Source organism: Leptinotarsa decemlineata, unplaced genomic scaffold (genome assembly GCF_025532065.1).
Source record: "Leptinotarsa decemlineata unplaced genomic scaffold, Ldec_3_MD MMD2_tig00003335_RagTag_RagTag, whole genome shotgun sequence".
In the NCBI taxonomy this organism is placed as follows: domain Eukaryota; kingdom Metazoa; phylum Arthropoda; class Insecta; order Coleoptera; family Chrysomelidae; genus Leptinotarsa; species Leptinotarsa decemlineata.
The window spans coordinates 6,806,893-6,825,808 of record NW_027412587.1 but is presented as its reverse complement, the minus strand read 5'-3'; the positions used below and the strand labels follow the sequence as shown (position 1 = coordinate 6,825,808).

General features: G+C 35.0%; 1 protein-coding gene across 1 annotated transcript; it reads left to right on the top strand.

Moving 5' to 3' along the window:
• The first annotated feature begins 505 nt into the window (after window positions 1-505).
• Window positions 506-16,955, top strand: ChAT (Choline acetyltransferase). The gene is made up of 5 exons (XM_074178034.1): window positions 506-547; window positions 2,635-3,019; window positions 5,064-5,318; window positions 7,732-8,357; window positions 13,165-16,955. The coding sequence occupies exons 2-5, from the start codon at window positions 2,659-2,661 to the stop codon at window positions 13,600-13,602; spliced, it is 1,680 nt and encodes a 559-aa protein (XP_074034135.1). The 5' UTR covers window positions 506-547; window positions 2,635-2,658; the 3' UTR covers window positions 13,603-16,955.
• Window positions 16,956-18,916: the final 1,961 nt, after the last annotated feature.

The window sequence follows — 18,916 nt, the reverse complement described above, 5'->3', positions numbered from 1 at the left end:
TTAAAATAAAATATCGACATTTTATTCGTTTTTTATCCGGACAATATTTGTCCCATCCAAAACTGAACACCCCACAACGAATATCGTATTACTCTCATGGTCTAGAAGAACTACATAAGCTTCATTAGCTCGTATCAGCGTAAGGGTAGGGAATGAATAGTTAAAATAAATTCAGCGCTTCTTATTTCCTACAACGAATTCAAAATCACACAGAATTCAAGGCCATATCATTATTTTGTCTAAGGCCGGTGACATACTTCATGATATCCCAGCGGTTTTTTCCAGCGCGGTTTCCGAGGAGTTTTTTATTTTTATACTAACCCCAGCATTCAAATGGAACATCACAGTGTTTGCGATTTTTAACAGCGGCAATTTCATACAGCCGACCGGTCGTCGGATTCCGAGCGACAATCGGAGGGCAAGGGCGACCAAGTAGAGGGAAAACTAAGGTAAACGAATGGAACCCAACAGTGTTGGCTATTTCCGCTCGGTATTTCAGTTGCGATTCGAGCATGGAAGTGAAAACTTGTTTGTGGAACAAAAGCGAGTACGTACTACAAATGTATATTTTGATTTCATGTATTTTCAAGGTTTTCTCAAGATATGTGTTGGTCATGTCTCTTGATAGAGGAAATATGTGATCAATACAATATTTTATAAACTTGCACTAACCCCAATGTAACATTAAGCCTCTCTTCAACGCTGATAGATATCCTTCTGGTGCAATCTTTCTGTAGTAAAGATCGAACAATTGCCACAAGTTCATCGAACGACTTTATGAATATTCGGTAACAGGTAAAAAGAAGTCTGCATATTCTCTGATTTTTTTATATAAAGCAGAAAAACTTTCTTCCTGGTTAATCTTTCGGTGGTACGGCTGCATGTCGTACCTTGTGGGTGGCGTCTTCCAGCAAGAGCGCCTTTTGATGGTGAAATATCGCAGCAGCAGCAGATTTCACATTGGTGGCTTTGAAGGCGCGAACGATACTGTAGTATGACAAGAGGATATTCCGCTTCCAGTCAGAAATTAGGACTGACAGGAAATCGCTAACACTGTCAGGTACTCACTGTAGCGATTTTTCTCACCAATTTCTACTCGGAAACCGCGCTGGAAGAAACCACTCGGAAATCGCGAGGTATGTCTCCAGCCTAAGATGGTGGAAAATCACTCGTGAGGCTGCGTTATTTTGACGGATGTAGTAGGCTTACAGGCGCCTGAAGACACGTTCTATGCTTCATGATCTTCATTTTCTCTTGAAAAGCCATCTCTGATGACGAAATCATGAATGCTCTATGTATCATTTTACATATAATTATACATAATAATATAATTCATTTGATAATGGACTGAAAGAATCCAAGGGGATTATACAGTCCGTAAAAGTTTTTTTTCTATATACGTTGAACTGAAATATAATTTTAATTTTCATGATAGTGAGATCGAGAAAGTTAATGCTGTTGATTTGTTCAGTTTCGACCGTGAAATTTAGCTTATCGTCCAGAGTGTTGAGGAAACTCAGGACATGATCAATGTGTCTCTTTGTGCCGTCAAAATCCAGGACAATATCATCCACATATCTAAACTAGAACGAAATGCGTTTCTGTGAAAAGGCATTATTCTAGATACTCGTGTTTTCTAGAAGAACTCAAAAAGCTGAGAAATATGCTAGCATGAGCTATTCGGGAAAGCTCTCCGAAAACATAAAAAATGATTTTCCAAAATTAAAAATAATTATAACATTGACTATCAAGAATAATTCAGGAAACACGTTATTCAACGCAAAACTCAAAAGGGATAAGTGGAAAAAATCGCGCATATATATACTAGAATGTAGTGACTGTTCAGCAGCTCATACAAGCTAGACAGGCAGAAATTTCAACACAAGGTGCCGTGAGCAGCAAACCACACAATGTACTTTCGATGCACTGTTTGGAACCTTTGGTGTAGTAATGAATATTACTGGAGTTTTATTCCAACACCAAACCATTATTTTAACACCTCGACACGTGTTCCGATCATCAGGTAATCATCTACCTCTTGACGATGATCACTTGGTGATCGAAACACGTGTCGAGGTGTTAAACTAACGGTTTGGTATTGGAAAAAACTCCAGTAATATTTAAACCACACAATGCACAAGGGAAACATGAAAATTCTCCATACGTGTAATGAATGAAAGGAGATGAATTTGGTGGAAGCATTGAAAATAAATAAATTGCATAAAAACCCCAATTTCAAAACCCTCAATGACCAACTAGAACCATGTAGCTCTTTTGAATACGTGAATTTTGACAAGAAGTTAGGATCCAGTTGTATCTGGAGCAACCCACAAGTAGTTAGTAATTTTGATATGTTATAGGTGTTGAATAATTATTGTTTCGGTTTTTCAGATAAGTTATTGTTCATTGAGGTAATATTTTATTATTTCAGGTACCTAGTGCAGGTATATTTAAGGAGTTATTTGTCAAAATGTCCCAGTTCACTTGAAATAAAAAATAAAAATCGTAGTAGAAATTAGACGAAAGTTATTTTCTCTATCCTATATTATATTATCAAACATATATGCTCTTCATTTTAACAAGTGAAATATCAATTTGAGAATTCCCAATTGCAATACATTTTCTCTCTTTCAGGCTTACGAATACTGGCTCAATGACATGTATTTCAATTTCCGAGAACCCATTCCCATCAACTCCAACCCCGGCATGGTATTCGCACCCAGAAAGTTCACCACAATCCTTGACGTGGCTCGGTTCGCGGCAAGGCTGATAGATGCCGCTCTCGACCACAAAGACATCCTCAATCGCAAAGCTCTTCCTCAGGAACGAGCGACATCTAGAGAGCCTGGACAACTGCTGTGTATGGCACAGTACTACAGAATTCTGGAAGCGTCTAGGCTGCCTGGAAAGAAAAGGGATTCGCAGTACGTCGGTGCTGATATGAGAGGTGGAGGGCAGGTGTCTGAACATGTTGTGGTGATATGCAGGAGTCAGCTGTACTGTGTTCCTGTGCAGGCGGGTTAGGATTGTTACTTTTTTTTAATACATTTAGGGTTATTTCATCAGTTCGGACTTCCATTGACTAATATGATATAAACTGATTTGAAATCCCTGAAAGAATCTGTAAAAAAATTATAGAGGTTAGCTAAAAGAACAATTTTACTAAGCAAAAAACTGAAATTACAATGAAGTCACATATAAGCGACAACCAAAAAACCACCTCAAAACAAACATGTAAGGTATTTAGCCGGAGTTGAATATAACAATATTGAATATATTTTTTATATGTTTTCAGTGATATCTAATATCATTCTTAGATATCTCTTAGATTGGGAGATAAAATGGAAATTATATTTTATAACTATTTTTTATATGAATTATATCATGAATATACAGTGCGAAGAACGAAGAACCTACTACTCTATAATTTTCATTTATAAACTAGTAAATAATCTGATTGACTGTCCCGAACTACTCTCCCACTTCAACTTTCATGTTTTACGAATCAATTCTAGAAATGAACTGACTTTTTATCTACCAAATTCTAGAACATACATATTACTCAAGTCACCAGTTGTTGCAATGAGCAAACTTTACAATCAACTCTGTGAAAATTTCGACATTATAAACCTATTGGTCAAGTTAAGAACCAGGTTAAGAAACTTTTACACTCTAGTCAAAATACATGAGCCCAAATTGAAAGTTATTCTACTACTGTATTACTGCTGTTTTTTTTTGTAATACACTTGAACTATATTTTTACTTGTTAGCTCTATATCTGACTTGAGGTTTTTTTTTCAATTACTCTCCTAGCTTGCTGCACACCAAGTGTTCCAACAAATTTTATGCTCAATTCTCCTAAATGTTTACTTTATTTTATTTTTTGTTTACTTGCTTCAGGTGTTTCTAGTGTTTCTAGTTGATAAATTAGTATTGTATTCATGTATATGTATATGTGTATGTATGTATGTATATATGTATGTGAATTGTGTGTATATAGGCAGATATAAACTGTAACATGCTTGATAATAATATTGATATGTCTTGTTATTGGGATTTATTCCTGTTTAGACATTAAACATTTTTTTTAAATACGCGATCTCTTGAATATCTATAGTTGGATAGTACCATGGGAAGAAAAATATAATATTTACTCAACCTTTCATCAATCTTGACCCTTTGTATTGTTCAAGACGAAGAATTTGCTATTTATCCATATGGAATTTACCCAGGGTTGATGATATACGAAACTTCTTCATAAGTAAGAAAGCCATCAAAAGGTTTCCCTAATGTGTTAACTTTCCATTTTTCAATGAGTTTTTGTCAAAACAAGATTTTTCCTTATAATTCGAATAATTTGATACAACATTTTTACGTCAATAGATATTTACGTACTTTGTCTCTCCTTCTTTATAATTCATAGAAAAAAAACTACAGTGAAAGTGGACAGGTGGCAGATGTCGGGTGACAATGATTGGATATGAAAAATTGCTTGATCATTGTACTGATCTATGATCTACTAGAGGCTACAAAATATACTTCAGATCCACAAGTAAATACATAAGTTTTTCTTACAAATATATCTTGCCTTTCATAGTTTCTCCTGTTTTTTCAGAACTCCCACACCTCTGATACAAATATATAGTCAATCCAATACCGAATGAAATATAAAAAATAATAGACCTGGCTGATTCTTGATGAAAATCCATATATAGTTTATTTTATGATTTTCACTATATATTGAAAATCATACAATGAACTGCATTATTAAGATCATATTGTCTTTAGCAAAATAGAACCTCCGCACCTTCACTTTATTCGTTTTACAAGTTAGTAAGTGATCGATGGAGACGAAAAAAATAGCCTGCCAGATCAACTCATATGAATCCATTATACCTTTTTCATTCATTACACTGTTTTCTTTCATTCGTCATAATTTGAATCTTCTTCAAAGAAAATGTTCAGCTGTACAAAAAACAGTAGAAGGAAGTATTACAAAAAAATATCATCTTGAATATTCTAGAATTCTACAATATTTCAATTTCAAAATATACATTTTCCAGGCGACAGAGGTCGATTAACAGAAGACGAAATATGCTCCCAAATGCTTTACATCCTGGACGATGCACCTTGTCTCTCGAGCCCTCCTCCAGTCGGTCTTCTAACAGGATGGAAAAGGGCACTTTGGGCGGAAGCTCGTGAAGATCTCATGAAAGAGGAACAAAATGCGAGAAATCTGGACCTAATTACAAAATCGTTGCTTGTAGTTTGCTTGGACGAAGGCTTACCTACCAATTTCAACTGCAGATTACAAAGAGGTGAGAAATAAATTGATTGAATCCTTAAAGTCTTCTTTTTTCTGTAACATCATTTGCTAATATGCTTGTACACTATCAATGTTTCCAAAGAGTCAGAGAAGTAATAGATCTATGTTACTTGTAAATCTTTTCAACTATTTACTCGACTTGTACGATACCTCAATTTCGAATTCATTCTTTAATGATGGATTTGGCATCACCTTTCCAAATATGAACAGAAGATTGATTGAACTAGCAAGTATGGGTCCCAGATTTTGAACCCAATGCAGACACATCACAACGAATAACTTCAGAACCGTTGATGTTGATCAGAAGGTTCTTGAAACAAAGCAGCTTACTACTGTTTGGGAAAACCTAATAACTTTATGATAACAAATAGTAACTCAGTTCAGTGAATTAGGGTGTCATGGGGTGTCAAACATGAAACAATAAGAGAGAACAAAATCCGGGGTGGTAGGCGTGGTCGAATGATATCAAACATTTCGTCTTCTACTGCGGCATGAAACATCACAATATGCTCCTTTGCTTCCTTCATTCATTGATGGTCGCGATCTGAAATTTTTTTATTGTCCCTGTCTGGATAGAAAGATACTATTTTTTTAAACAAACCTATGAGGACGAATATTTGTGTCAGAATATGATATTGGAATACTATATATATATATATATATATATATATATATATATATATATATATATATATATATATATATATATATATATATATATATATATATATATATCAAAAATTAAACAATTTGTGGACACAACACTCAAAAAAGGGGGCAAACCGCGGACACGTGTTTCTGGCTATTGGCCTCATCAGCGCGGTGCAGCCAAGTGTAAAGATGGGAAACACTTGTTTGCCGAAATCAGGAAACAACATAAACGCACGGAGTCAACAACAGGAGCCAACCGCACATTTTTATCCTGGACCCGGATGTCACGCAGGTAGCTATAGCTGCCTCCGTGGTCATGTTAGATGTAGCCTGGGAATTCTAGGTCTTCTAACTGGAACCACAAATGCGTGATTCCGTGCGTTTATGTTGTTTCCTGATTTCGGCAAACAAGTGTTTCCCATCTTTACACTTGGCTGCACCGCGCTGATGAGGCCAATAGCCAGAAACACGTGTCCGCGGTTTGCCCCCTTTTTTGAGTGTTGTGTCCACAAATTGTTTAATTTTTGATTTATATCATGCACACTCGATAAAATCTATATATATATATATATATATATATATATATATATATATATATATATATATGCTGAACTGGTTTTTCCGGGTATATGATCCGTGTATGTGATATTATCTCTAATTTCACCGACGTTTCGACAAAATCTCATTTGTCATTATCAAGGTGTGCTGTTACGTGTTCAGAAGTTTTGTTGACCTTGCTCAACTCACTTCTTACTATAATGGTAAAATGGTATTCGTTACGTGTTCAGAGGTAGAGTAGTCCATAAACCCTCTACTACCTACTATTTAAATGTTGTTGAGTTTTACCTGAGTTCTTCTTCTTCTTAGTTGACCTCATCTCCCCGTTAAGGTATCGAATATGAAATCTGAAGCTTTCACGGATAGGAATATGCTGAACTGGTTTTTCCGGGTATATGATCATATATGATCATACACGGATCATATACCCGGAAAAACCAGTTCAGCATATTCCTATCCGTGAAAGCTTCAGATTTCATATATATATATATATATATATATATATATATATATATATATATATATATATATATATATATATATATATATATATATATATGCTTCCTTGAAGATTATCACTCAACCCATATGTACGATGTTCATTGCTTAAAAAAAATATTATCCTTTGAAAGTCATTCACAATTTATGTTCCAATTGGAAAAAAAATTACTGAAAAAAAAATAGTGACGATCTAATCGACCTCTGAGCGAATCCATTATCTGCCATTTTCTGCAAGCAACTAGTTGACACCACAACATTCGTGATTCAACGCTATTTTCACCTCCAAAAGATTTCAAATGCATTATTGAAACCAACAGTCTATAAAGGATGAACTTGAGTGGTAAACGGCGATGACATATCTCCTTACGACATCTATGGAATCGACAGAAAACTCAATCCACCAATTTCGAAGACAAACGCGGCTACCCAAGGCAGTCCGTTGAAAAGCCAAGCTTAGACATCGACCACCGAACGGGATTCGTCCTTTGTCTTTCATTGAAAATAACTACTGCATAAGGAGGGATGTCATGGCCATTTTCAAAATGTGGATAGGTTAAAACGATTTTTTTCGTAAACGCAGATTATAAGAAATCGGCATCGTCCAATTTTCATTGAGCCATCCTGTATACAAATCGAAATATGTTCTGAGTTTCTTTTATTGAACAAGTGAATAATCTCCAAATTTCAATTGCAAGGGGGAAAAGGACACACAGCCGGTCCCAGAGACGAGACGAACTTAGCACATCAAATGCTTCATGGAGGCGGAACAATCCACAACTCAGCCAACCGATGGTTCGACAAAACCATCCAGCTCATCATCTCTGGAGATGGAGCTTGTGGCCTGTGCTATGAACACTCTAATGCAGAAGGAGTGGCCGTCATCCAACTCGTCGAAAAGCTCTGGAACCACGCAGACTCCCTTCCAGCTCACTCCGATGTACCAGCGACTTCCAACAGTCACATACCTCCTCCAGAACGCATGGAGTGGATTTTGGAAGCCACCGACCTAAAGAGGATAGAGGAAGCCGGAAACGTTTTAGACAACCTCATCAAAGATCTAGACTTCCAGGTGTACAGATTTATGGGGTATGGTAAAGAGTTCATCAAGTCATGCAAGGTCAGTCCTGATGTGTATATTCAGTTGGCTTTGCAGTTGGCCTATTATAGGCTTTATGGAAAACTGACTGCAACCTATGAGAGCGCTTCCACTAGGAGGTTTCGCCTAGGCAGAGTGGACTGTATTCGATCTGCCACTCCAGAAGCTTTGGAATGGGTAACTGCGATGTCGCAGCCCAAGGAAGATGATCTTGCAAGTAAGAAGGTGAGTTTTCAATAGTTAGATTTTTATTTCATAGAAACTGTGCCACTGCAAACACATATTTTCAGTTGAACAAACCAAATGAGCTTCTTAACGAAGCTGATTAGTTTTTAGTGAGTGATGTTACATATAAATTAATGGCGTAGATTTTCGCTCGATTCACAACCGGTAAGAACTCTAGGTATATTGATATTTTCATCATGTTTGTGCCTTATACACTTGCACCAGAATATGATGGTATTTTTAATCTATTGATACGCAAGAAGTCATCTATTCTCAAGATTCATTGCTTGTAGATGTTGAAGTGTCTAGACGGATACACATAAAATATAGTCTATTTTGACTTGAGGGAATGCTGACTGAAATAGTTGAAGAGAAAAAAACAACATCTTGATCTTCAAAAACTTTACTCAAATTCTGTGTGTGTATGGTCCATTTCAACAGGTCACATCAGCAAGTAAACCTACGTTCAATAAACCACGATATCTACCTAAATAATTCAAAGGACGTTTCCAAGAAAAGAAATATTATTTGAACCTTTATACACTCCTTACTGATTGAAGTCAAGACGCGGAATTAGTTCCACAATGGGAATTTTTGAGCGTCTAGTCAGGCGAATTTTGAAACAGCTCAATATCAACAAAGCGTCTGGTCATCGTACTTGAAAAGTGCGCAAATGAACTCGCACCAGTATTTTGCAGACTTCTTCTTCTTCTTAGAAGATTGCTCGCATTCAGGCCATTCCTAAAAGTGCAAGAAAACTTTTCCAAATAACTATACCTGTCGCATTGCTGTCAGTATTATCAAAAAGCATGATGAAAGCCATTAAGCAACAAGCGACCTTCTATCGTACGTCACCCATATTTGGAATAACGCAATCTTGAAACATGGGGAGTCAGGAACTGTTGCACTTGATATTTCCAAGGCCACTAACCGTGTGTGGCATGATAGTTTGCTGAAAGAACTCCGATGTTATGGCTTGTCGGATCATTTTTGTGTATGGCTCTTCAGTTTCCTGAAAAAACGTTTCCTGCAAGTGGCCGTCAATGGATATTTTTCGAAAACTTTCACTATCAACGCTGGTGTTCCCCTTTTCAGTGTATATCAACAACTTATTGGGAAAAAGCAAGAAAAAGCAAAAAAAGCAAGAGTCATTACATTTGGATTCCAGGATATCGGCTGTGGATGCACATCTTCATCGGCAGCAGGATGTTACATATCTTAATGAGGATCTAGAAGTGATTTCAAATTGGGGTGAAAGTAACCAGGTTCAATGCAATGCCACAAAAATCCAGGTATTGGTTTTTCCCAAAAAGATAAATGTCTTCGAACCGGATTTAATAGTGGCAGGTCAAACAATTTCGCTTTCTACTTCGATGAGTTTGTTGGGGGTTGAAATGGACACTCATATGTCTTGGCACAATCTAGTCGCTGGAATTGCAAAGGCTGCTTCTCAAAAGCTTGGAACACTGTTCCGAACAGAAAACTGTACATACCTCAGCAACTTTAAATGTTTTATAAAGCTCAGATCAGTCTTTCTCCCAAACATACACTTGCAACCTGGAACATCGAAGAAAGGTTAGAGATTTGTCTTTCTTCCATAGAGACTTTCTCGGGAAGTGTTTTGAGTCACTGGGAACAATTGGTTCCTCCAAGAATGATACATACGCGACGGAGTGTGGCTGCTCATCAGATGATATATTTTTTCAAACATCTAACACAAATTCAATCATAAATTTGGAATCATCAAGATGTTTACAAAATGAAGTTGAAAAATGCATTTTTTTTGTATCTCGGAACCATCTGAAAATCTTTACTATTCAAAAACGTATACCTACATTATTTCTATTTATTGATTGAGAGTACACATTTTTCTGCAGTAAATTATTAACCCTTCGTTACCTCGGTGGGGTATGACATACCCATATGTTCAGTGATCCTGAAGCCCAATACATATTATTGCACGTATGTAACCATAGTTGCCTATAGCTTCACTTCCCACATTCAGCTTTGAATTCACATCAAATATCCAGTCGGTGTACTATCTTCGGAGCGTCTAGAAGTCTTGAAAGTGTTTCGGGGTGTGACTTACCCCACCGTGGTATTGGAGTTGTAAAAATTGTGAAAGGGTATCGTCAGCTTTTGATTGTTTTTTTCGTGAATAAATAATATGATCTAATATATTAGCGCATCACAATAATTTTGAGCGATGGCGAGCTACGAAAAGGAACAGCAGCGTCTTGCAGCTCTTTGAAAAGAGTGTGAAGAAGATAGTAGCTCTGATGCTGTGGGACCAGAGTCTGAAAATGAACTGGACCCTTTGAGTATTCATAGTGATCATTCTGACACAGAAAATATTGAAACTCAGTTAGCTATTGAACAATCTGAAATTTTTCATGGTACCAATTATTTCAAGGATATTAGTAAATGTATTGCATAATTTGAAATATTTTTGAATAGAAATCGTTTTTCAGGAAAAAATAATGTGACTAAGTGGTACAAACATTGTTCTACATGACGAATACGAACTAGAGCAGAGAATATTATCACAAAAATGCCAAGACCCCAATAGAATGTTGGCAGCTTTTATCGATGAAGATATGATTGCCGATATTGTCAAGTGGACAAATTTGATGATTGGTAGGCGCAGAGAAATGTATGAGGATAAGCATACTTGTGATGATACGAATCCAATATAAATGAGAGCACTGATTGGCATTTTATACCTAGCAGGAGTTTTCAGAAGTAATCATCGTCATATGAAAGACATATGGAGAACAGATGGAACCGGTATTGAAATATTTCGATTAGTGATGCCCTACAATAGATACATTTACCAATTGGTACATCAGTCTGGAAATCATAAACGATTTACATGACAAATATTAACTCACTGCTGTAGGAATACTTCGAAAAAAAAAGCAATTCCACGAGAATTTTTAGAAATGAAAGATAGGTAGCCACGCTCTTCAATGTTTGGATTTCAAAAGTATAACACATTAGTTTCATCTGTACCTAGAAGAGGTAAAAATGTTATATTGATTTGATCATTACACCACGATGATGCAATAGATAAATCCACAGGATTTATAATTTGACAAAGGGTGGCATTGATACGGTGGATGAAATGTCAGGTACTTATTCCGTTGCGCGAAACTGTAGAAGATGGCCGTTGAGAATTTTTTATTCTGTTTTAGATACAGCTGGTATAAATAGTCAAATAATTTATAAATGAAATACCACAGATACCATCAAAATGCGTATAAAATATCTTCAAGAATTGGGATTTGCTTTAGTCAAACTCACTTTAGAAATCAGAAAAAATAATCTTCGCATACCAGTAGAAATTCGAAAAAGGAATTTCCATATTTTTGGAGAAACCCCTCAGCTACCTGCGAGAACCGAAAATAGGATTGGGAGATGCCATATCTGCCCCAGATCTCGTGACAGACAAACAAAATATTCTTGTCAGCGTTGCAATGTCTACCTAAGTTTAGAACACGCGCACAAATATTGCGAAAATTGCGCTCTAGAATATGATGTTAATTTCTTTTTCAGATGTCATATTCCATATTTTCCAATTAGAATATGCTATTATTCAATGAATAAATACATATTTATTGGAATAAGTTTTTTTTTTGGATTTTTTTTCTTCCATTTGTTTATCAAATGAGAAGTGCATGTGTTTTCATTTAACGAAAAAGTTTTTATTTCAGTATTTTTTTCATTGCTTTAGATAGAGCTATTGTTTATGTGAAATCCAACACATAACGGAATATGAGATTTCAAAATAAATCTTTTTTTATTAAATTGAAGTGGTTATATTTTTAGCAGTGATAAATTTTTTGGGAAAGGAAGTTTTTGGCTTTCTACTACTCCATCTGATACAAAAAAAATTGATGGGTGAATATTCCAAAGAAAGGAAGGAAGTAATCAATCTGAAACTCTATACATGGAATGTGTAGATCATGCAAAGAAGTAACTTTCAGACACAAACTGAAAGAAAGTAGAGGGTTTCAGGAGGACTTTCTTTCAGTTTGTGTCTGAAAGTTACTTCTTTGCATGATCTACACATTCATGTATAGAGTTTCAAATTGATTACTTCCTTCCTTTCTTTGGAAGATTCTCTCATCCTTTTTTTTGTATCAGATGGAGTAGTAGAAAGCCAAAAACTTTCTTTTTTTATTATTCTGTCGATTTTTCAAAATTGGGTATGTCACACCCCACTTGGGTATTCAAGTGTAATTTTTTTTCCGGGGTAACGAAGGGTTAATAATGGAAATTATTTCACTATGGAATTCAGAGAATATAGATGTGTGCAAGATCATCCAACGAAACAGTGCAAAAATCTGTTAACGAAGAATATCAAATTTAAATATTCCAAAGGAATGATTTTCCATAATAAATTACCGAGAGAAGTCAAACGTTTTTCGCGTATAGTAAAATTAAAAGTGGCGTTGAAGAATTATTTGCTTTATTGATTTGCATTATCATATTTATTTGTTTTTGTTATTGAACTTCGGAGTTAAACATATATAAATATTTCTTATATACGTTCTCTGTATGAAGAATTATAATTTCTTAGCAATGAATAAATATTCATTATTATCACAGACACATACCTTGATGGTGGTGACGGTTTTGTCACCGTTCGTGTGCATGGTGAAAGTATTTTCATTAGGTACAATCTATACCATGAACTTAAGTTGAATTGATGTTTGTACAGTATCTTATATTTAATTTGTTATTAGAATAAATATATCACAATTTTTTATTCCTCTTTTCAAAGCAGATTTCAAATCCCTTCTAGGTAACATTCCACCTAGTCAGCGACGAGAAAAAAATCCTCCTTTGGAATGAAGCGGTCTCAGCCCAAACTTCTGAGATGGTCGACAATATCCTAGGCCAAGGCATCGACATACATATCTTAGGTTTAAGAGAAGCGGCAAGGGAAACTTCTCCAACCGCCTCCACGCCACTGCCGAAGCTTTTCACAGACTCCGCATATAGGATAGCTAATAAGTTTCTTCTGACGACTAGTCAGGTCGCTACTAATACTGACAGCTTCATGGGGTACGGCCCAGTAGAAGATGATGGATACGGGGCGTCGTACAACCCCAAATCTGATTGTATAATATTTTGTTTGTCGGCTTTTTGGTCTTCAGAAGTTACTAGTACTTCTAGATTCGTGCAGTCGTTGGAAGAAAGTTTGAATGCGATGCAAGTGCTTCTGACGAGGCCAACTTAGGTTAATATTCGTGGAAATTTTGGTAACGTGCGATGCATTGTGAATATAAGCATGTGTGCTTTGGTTAGTCAAATGCCCCTTGCTTCTTAACGGCGTGCCATTAATTTCGAGAGGAAAGCATTCTAGAATGAAATGTTTCGAGAGTATATTGAAGGTTTGAAGGTCTGCGAATGAATGTAGAAGGGGCAAAAATTAAATATGAATGAAATTCACTAAATTCCTGGTTTGAAGTTTGAATTCAATAGAATTCCAAGTTAGAAATGACAATTTTTTTGGATTCCAACCCCAACCTCGATATTTTGGCTGAATTCTGACTTCAATATTAGAATTTTGTCATATTCCACTTTCAAACAAATTCCAACTTCATTTTTAAGAAAATTGGATGCCTTTTTATGCTCTCGTGGAGGGCAACAGTTTCACTGTGGTTGTTTTTCAGTATTTCTGTTTATTCATTGCTTCCTGTCTTTCTTTGAAAGATTCTCACTTTTTTGTATGAAAATGGAGGAGTAAAAAGCCAACATTTTTTTCTCAAAAATTATTCTCTCCCAAAAATATATCCCTTTCAATTCTATTCATTGTTTTGAATGAATTTCAATTGTCATAGTGATTTTTAAATCGAAATAGCGGTATATTAAAAAATGAAAAACGTTGTAATGTAAAGTTTCATCATGCAATAGATCAGCTAATATTATTTTCATCCATATTTCAATCCTCTTCATTTCATTTTGTGTTCAGTAAAGAATAAACCGTTCATTTGAAAATGATTCACAACCATGATAGAGTGATATGCAAAACTGCCAAACAATATGGGTCTTAATTGAAAAACAAAGTTTTTGAAGGTCATAGTTTTCAAAAAACATAAATGATATCCTCCGTTGATTCCTGAACCATCCTGTTGAGTAGAAAATTAATTAGTGATGTTCAAATTGTCGCCTAATTTTCATTTGAAATATATCCTTGTCACTTTATCTGCAAGACAACATTCAAATATTTTTTGCCAGTTTCATTGACCAAAACGATTCATCAGAAAGGCAACTAGGGGTAGCCCTAAAAAAAGAGATTTAATAAAAGTCATAGTAGTTTTCAATATCATCTTCTTCATATCGATGAAGTTTTTTTGACGAATATACTCTTTACAGATGTGTATTCCATTCAATGGAATAGAATTATCCATATCAACATACATATCAAATATCGAATATAAGTGTAAAAATGAATATACGCTACTTGGTAACTGCTCATGTATATATGCAAAATTATAGCTTCTTCACTAAGTATTTACACCTAATATTTATGAATGTACTCACACATTATGTAGGTTTTAGGTTGATGGTTTTTGTATATAGAATAGAAGATTCGTGTACTAGCAATATCATGATATATGTAGTCATTAACAATATTTGTTTAACATATTGAAGCTTGCAAAGTATGTATAAAAGACATCCAAGTAATTTCATTCTCATATATTCATGAAATATTTTTTTTGCTGAAAACAAGCTTTAAATTTACGTAGTCCTGAACAAATATGGATTCATATCAATTTATTCCCATTTTATTAGTGGAATAGTTAATAATAAATTCATTTGTAATTTTTCGTCAAGGTACATTTTGGAAGCCCAGAATATAAAATTTGAATCACGTCTATTTTGTTTATATCAATAACCATATTTCATATTTTGCACGAAGGGCTTCGCTGATTTCATCCTGGCAGCATTGATTTATTTATACCTGAGTCTCAATCACACCAATTTCAACGTCATAACCATCTGCGAAGGTGAATTTTCATGACGTTCGACCAAATGTCAATTCAACTGAAAGCTTGTGTATTTATCCAGCACAAAAGTGTCCTCGAAGTATTCAATGTGGAATGTGCTTGGAAAATGTACTCCAAGGATCACAGAAACTTTTTTCTTAGTGTAACCAAGTTTGTAGTCACTGTGTCTTAATGGTGATGCCCGCACAGTATATCTTGTCCATACTACTAGTTTAAGGCTGAGAGTAGTTATAAGCATTGCATGTACAGCGTGTTCTTTGTTTGAGAGTCTCTGTTGAACGATAATCAATGAACATTCCAATTTTTATAGATGGTATGCTTCCATATATCAAACTACACTGAGAAAAATCGACCAGTCAATAGAACTAGATTGTTTCAAGGTTCCAGTCAGTTCTCAGCACCATCTTGCCGGAGCTAATACAAAAATATTCATCATGCATCATTGGTCATCATTCTTGTCTTGTTTCACTAGACTCGATGTTCACCGTCTAATTTCGAACTGTAATCTGAGAATGTCAATTGTCTATTCGTGATTTTGATTCGACATTTACTCTCACGCACATTTATAATGAACTTGACGTAGGTATAACGTTAGTTGGAGGTGTTGGTTGCTGAGTCGGAAGTTGATGAGATGATGGTTGTTAAATTGATGGTTATGTTTGTAGTCATTGGGTTTTTACCTGGACTGCTTATTGTCTATTATATTTGTTATTGGATCTATGGACTACACTGAATAAGAGCTCTCTTTCAGAATATATTTCATCAATCACATTTCTTCACCAAAACTTGGAGCTTCATTGAATATTTTTTTGGTCCGTTATGGAAATAATTCATAACACCCCGTTCAACACTCGATGTGTAGTGTAGGTATCTGCTACTATTTGTTTTTTTCGAATAATATTTATATCGAAATGAACTGACGACTGCTCCAAAATTACATCAAGGAAAGGAGGTTGAACATTGAAATATTTTACATTTCAAAACCCCTTTCACATATGTTGAGGACGTTTAGAAATGAAGCGAACCAAAGAAAAACTACAATTATCATTGGATTTTTTCCAATTTTCAAAACTGAGGCAGATTTCAGCCTCTTAAACTCAAGGACAAGTTACTGACAAGTAGAACATTTTCCACGGAGAGGAAGAAATATTCAAGAAAACTCTGATTGACTTCATTTGATTCAGCTGTACAAGTACATTTCTCTCAATGCACAAATGAAATTCGTTTTATTGTTATTGTTATGATATTTTCTTATGAATAAACAATCCAGATATCGTACAATCTCGACCCGAATCTAGGACACCCTGTACATCAATTCACATCAAGTATTAATTTCCTAGTTGTTCTGTGATAATCAACGCTTAGATGTTTTATATGATATAGATACATTTTTGATTTTAATTAGTGTTGTTTGTTGTTCGCCTCGAACTGTTGAACTATACATAAACTTTCAGAAAAATTTATAGACCGCACTTATGAACTGATACATATCATTATAAATGGAACATATTTATTGTTGATAGATGTTTTATTGTGATAATACCGTTAGTTATTATCGAATATCGAATAAACTGATGTATAACAAAGTGTACATGTTTTATTTTAGTAGATATTCAAATCTATTTGATCAAACACGGAGAAAAACTCAGACTAAGATTTATTTAACTAATAACCCTGTTGGAAATTGAATGTCAAGAAAAATAGAGGCGATTTATTTCAACAGGAGTACTCAGTTACAGGAAATGCTATTATTACAGAGTATATATGGAATAAATATTAAAAATAATGGAATATAGAAATGTATAAAAGTAAATGATAAAACGAAGTATACATAAAATATTCGTATAAGTAGAATTACAAAGAGGAATGAAAAATTGAGTATATAACACAAAAACAATGTTACAAGTTACAATTTTACAGTACTGACACAAAAGTTATTTATTGTATTATTACAAGCGATTATGGATACAAGATACCAAGGCGTTCAGAGAGTCGAAATGAATATCGCAGTGTTCACAGATTTTATTGAAGCTACTGCACATAAAATTCAATGGTGATCGTAGCATAATATTTGTGCGTGATGCTTCGCAATAGCATTTCAGATTGTATCGACCTTCACTTCTTGGTACTGAGAAAGAACCGTACTGTCAATATTGTTGTTGAGTAATTTATGCAGGAATTTTATACCAAGGATAACTCTCCTATTTTCCAAAGATGTCATATCAAATCGTGCCAACAAAATGATCGATGTCTCTCGTGGGGTATTGACCTTCAACTTTTAGGCATAAGTATTTTAGGAACTTCCTTTGTACGCTCTCAATTGATGTTTTTTGGTAGTCATAAACCGGATTCCATAACAAAGAGCCATACTCCAACTTAGATCTGGCATACGCAAAATGTAATAATTTTAATGTAGCAATACTTTTGAAGTCCTTGCCATTTCTGTAAATGAATCCAAGCATCCTATTTGCATCAGCAGTCATATTCCTTATATGTGTTGTAAATGTTAATTTACTGTCGTATATTATACCAATATCTTTCATCTCATGTACGCGGTTGATTGTAGATTTGTTGATTGAATAATCGTACATTAAAGTTCGCTTTTTTGTTGTAAATGATATTATTTTACATTTGGATACGTTCAGTTGTAGACGATTATCATTACACCAAAGTTTGATTACATCTAATTCATGTTGTACACGTTGGCAGTCGTCGATTTTATAATATAGCTTCAGGTCGTCTGCAAATAGTAGGCTACCTACTTAGGTACCTTGTGGTACCCCAGATGTAACTACGTACTGGGCCGATTTGAAAGATTCATATTCGACGAAATGTTTTCTTTTGATTAGATATGATTCATTTAGAGTGAGCAGTTGGTTAAAGAGTCCCAATTTTGTCAATTTGCTGAGAAGAACGTAATGGTCTATTTGATCGAAGGCTCTTTGAGAGTCTAAATGAACAACATCGACTTGTTTTTGCTTGTCCAGGTACGTACAGAGATATTGATTTAAACATGCAAGATTTGTCATACATGATCTTTGTTGTACGAAACCATGCTGAGTAGGAGAAATAACTTTTTGAATATGGGAGTACATAACATTTTGCACACATATCTCGAAGAGTTTAGAAAAGTTACATAAAATTGAAATCGCCCTCTAGTTAGTGATATCGCTAGAGTCGCCTTTTTTTAATATCGGACAAATTCGAGTCGTTTTCTACTGCTGAGAGAAGGCACAAGTTGATTAAATCAAGTTGAATATGCCTATTAGAGGTATGGAGAGAACGTCGATACAGTCCTTTATCATAAGACTAGGAACATTGTCAACGCCTGCGGTGAGTTTATTTCTTAATTTTTTTGAAGCAGTAATAATATCGATTTTAGAGAAGGCAGGGATGTTTAATGCATCTAAATCAGAATCATGAGCATTTTCACGAAGCATATTCTCGTTCGAAACCAAATATACACTTCTGAAATACTTGGCGAATCCATTGACAATATCCCCAGGCTTATCAAATACCTTATCAACAAGTTTCATTATA

Coding starts and splice junctions, on each gene's coding strand:
- ChAT (XM_074178034.1), top strand. CDS start 2,659: ATGTATTTCAATTTCCGAGAACCCATTCCCATCAACTCCAACCCCGGC. Junction 5,319..7,731: donor CAACTGCAGATTACAAAGAG/GTGAGAAATAAA, acceptor TTCAATTGCAAG/GGGGAAAAGGACACACAGCC. Junction 8,358..13,164: donor ATGATCTTGCAAGTAAGAAG/GTGAGTTTTCAA, acceptor AATCCCTTCTAG/GTAACATTCCACCTAGTCAG.